This window comes from Drosophila persimilis, unplaced genomic scaffold (genome assembly GCF_003286085.1).
Source record: "Drosophila persimilis strain 14011-0111.01,24,50 unplaced genomic scaffold, DperRS2 tig00000191-arrow-pilon, whole genome shotgun sequence".
In the NCBI taxonomy this organism is placed as follows: Eukaryota; Metazoa; Arthropoda; class Insecta; order Diptera; family Drosophilidae; genus Drosophila; species Drosophila persimilis.
Genome location: NW_020825298.1, coordinates 12546673 through 12549612, shown reverse-complemented (window position 1 = coordinate 12549612; position 2940 = coordinate 12546673). Strand labels below are relative to the sequence as shown.

The window sequence follows — 2940 nt, the reverse complement described above, 5'->3', positions numbered from 1 at the left end:
CCTTTTTATCCCGTAAGCCCCCACTAACCCCCCATCTCCATCCCCCATTCTGATCCATCCCATCTTCCATCACCATCTATCTCCCAATCTCATTCGAGCAGTCGGCGCGTGCCAGGCACTAACCAGTTGGCAGGTGTTGAAGCTGCTATGACTAAGGGCGGGTTGTTGTTGCAATCGCCGATGAAACGTCCATGACTAAGAGATCTTTGCTGTGACATTGAAAGCACGACTTAATAACTCAGCCTCTGAGTCCCGACAGTTCGACTCAAATTTCACCTGTGACACCGCATTTCGAGTGAGTCCGATCTGAAAACAGGTCCAGGAACTGAAAGCGGACCTCTCTCCAGTGCCTTGACCCACTCTTGGTTTCATTAAAAACTGAAATCGGAAATCCGAAATACGATTTATTCATATGGCATTTCTAGACCTATCTTTGGGGTCTTTCCCCCCCTGGAAAACCGGTTTCTTCAAGTGTCTAGGGAAAAATACCTATATTGTGTACCTAGTAATATCAAACCTGTTTAAGACTAGAGAGCGTTATTTTTACACCTGATGGCGCAATTTATATCCTCAAATATATATACGGAAATATAAATGCCAGTTTGATCCGCTACTTGAATCTACGTCGATCAATTTTCTAGTAGATTCTCGCAGTATAACCTATAACCTAGACTATCATTATGATAGGGAATTGATTGGAGAGGATCTCTTCGGGTTTGTATAACCCTAGTTTTATACAGCAAACTTAGTCAGAACTTTCTAGAACCGAACCGAACATCTGCCAACTGGTTAGTACCACCGACTGCCTTCCATCTCCAATTTCTACTAATATTTATGATTATTCTGATTATTATTATTATACTAAAACTATTCTTTCAACTACTCTTTCTATCGATCACTAGTTGAACTCCTTATTTCTTCTTTAGTACTTAGCTTCGAATCATTTGTTAGTCAAAGTTTGATTTGCTATGCGTCTTTTCGACTTGAACACCCTAACACCCTAAGAGACACCCACACACCTGAGCAGACACACCCCCAGACACTCACTTACACAGCTGAGACCACACACCGACACACGCATATGTACACTATATCCTCCTCACACGATCACGATCCGTAGAGAACAAAACTCTTCTTCTGCATGAAAGTAAAGTAAATCTAAAGCCCAAAAAGAAACTTTGCACACAGCTTGAACTTGATCTTGAGCCGAGACACGAACCAGTCGTCCGTCGCATGCAGACTGCCAGTGCGAGTGCAAGTGGGAGCGGAGTGAGAATGGAATGAGTGAGAGAGAACGCGTGCGCATGCGTAGAACAGTTTTGAGTTTTGTTTTCATTTATTGTATTCCACGCTTCTTGCTCCGTACAAACATCCATCTCATTCACACACTCATTTCATTTGTTGTAGCACACTTTCATTTTGTGGCGAAAACTTTGCTACTTTGGTACTGGGTGGGTGGGGGTATGCCCTATTTTGGCAATGAAACCTATGGGATAGGATAAGGAAGGCATTCGATCATCCTGGAATATTCCTTTCTTTGAACTCCACTCATATCTTTCCAACGTAGATTAATCCCTTTGTTTGATTGATTCATTTGGTTTGCGGTTTATGCTGTTTTGAAAATATTCTTTTTTTATTAAGAATAAAGCGAGATTCTAAACTTACTCACATAACAAAAGGGAGACTTACGACTAATAATAAATATATAATACATTTCGCTAACTAAAGTTCACTCGAATGAACACTATTCGAGCTCTTTCTGCTGCAGGAAGAGCTTTGTGCTGTGATGATTGACTAATTTCGTGGTATTTCGATTGTCTTCTCGATCTTTGGGCTGTAGCTAATACTTGGAATGGACTTCGTACTCCTTCTTAATGGAAAAAGAGTCTGTCTCTAGACCCTGTCTGGATGTCCTGGCATCAGGACCTTGGGCGACATTATAACTCCTTGGTTGTAGACGTTCGCTGGTTGCCTGGGCACTGGCGGCGCACTTCTCAGGCTAGGACTCGGACTGGCGTGGACCTGGGCGTGCTGCAGCCTCGGAAGGGTGGCACTCTGCAGGGGGCGTGTCTCGTGCTTGACGTGGATGCGGGCCAGGTCGCTCTCGATAAGCAGCGGATTGCTGATGGTCCTTATCATCCTGGGGGTCATGGGTCTTTTCTTTCCACTGTCCACAGAGTCGATGTTCTCCGTGGACACGGCCTGGTAGTGGGACTTCTTGCTCAAGTTTGCCTCGGGATCGTCTTGGGTCTTCTTCAGGTTGTGCCACATCTGGATGTCGCAGACCTTGAGCTTCATGTAGATGAAGATCACTATCCGGTAGAGGATCACGTATCCCACCATCAGGCACAGGCCGAAGGTGCAGTGCTCGGCCACGGTATCCAGCAGGTGGTTCATGTCCACCTGGATTATGTTCTTGTCCTTGCATATCTTGTAGACCGCCGGCGTGATGACCATCCAGTACAGCAGCACCACAATAAGTTCGATAATCCTTTTTTGAAACATTCTCGCTGTTGTTGTAGTTCTTGTCGATGTTGCTTCTCGTTGGTTCCGCGGGGAAGGAGAGCGCGCGCGCTTAAGAGCTTCAGAGCGATGCGGTTCGGTTTAAGCTTCGTTACTAAATGATGCACGGAGTGCGCAAAAGCCCGCTATATAAAAAAATTACAACGCCAGTCGACCGCACTGATCGATGCAGTCAGCGGTCTCAGCGGTTTTAGACGAAGCGCTTGCTTCGCTTCGGGTCGATCCAACGATCGACGAACGGCGAGCAGCGATCAGCGATCAAGATGTTGTTTATCAGTCGCGAGTGGCTTTATCTTTAATCGTTCACTATTCCAAACACGGATTGTATGTAAACAAAATATGCCTACGTCAAAATCGAGTCCCCAGTACCAGGAATATCTACGATATTTCTTGGAACTGGTTTCGGGGTCACCCTCT

At 45.3% G+C, this 2940-nt stretch overlaps 1 protein-coding gene across 1 annotated transcript; it reads right to left on the bottom strand.

The window, feature by feature from the left end:
- Positions 1 to 1605: 1605 nt before the first annotated feature.
- LOC6589883 lies at positions 1606 to 2627 on the bottom strand. The gene has a single exon (XM_002014451.2). It carries the CDS (start codon positions 2503 to 2505, stop codon positions 1894 to 1896), a length of 612 nt encoding a protein of 203 aa, XP_002014487.2. The 5' UTR covers positions 2506 to 2627; the 3' UTR covers positions 1606 to 1893.
- Positions 2628 to 2940: the final 313 nt, after the last annotated feature.

Bases quoted from the DNA above. Each gene is read 5' to 3' on its own strand.
- LOC6589883 (XM_002014451.2), bottom strand. From the start codon at position 2,505: ATGTTTCAAAAAAGGATTATCGAACTTATTGTGGTGCTGCTGTACTGG.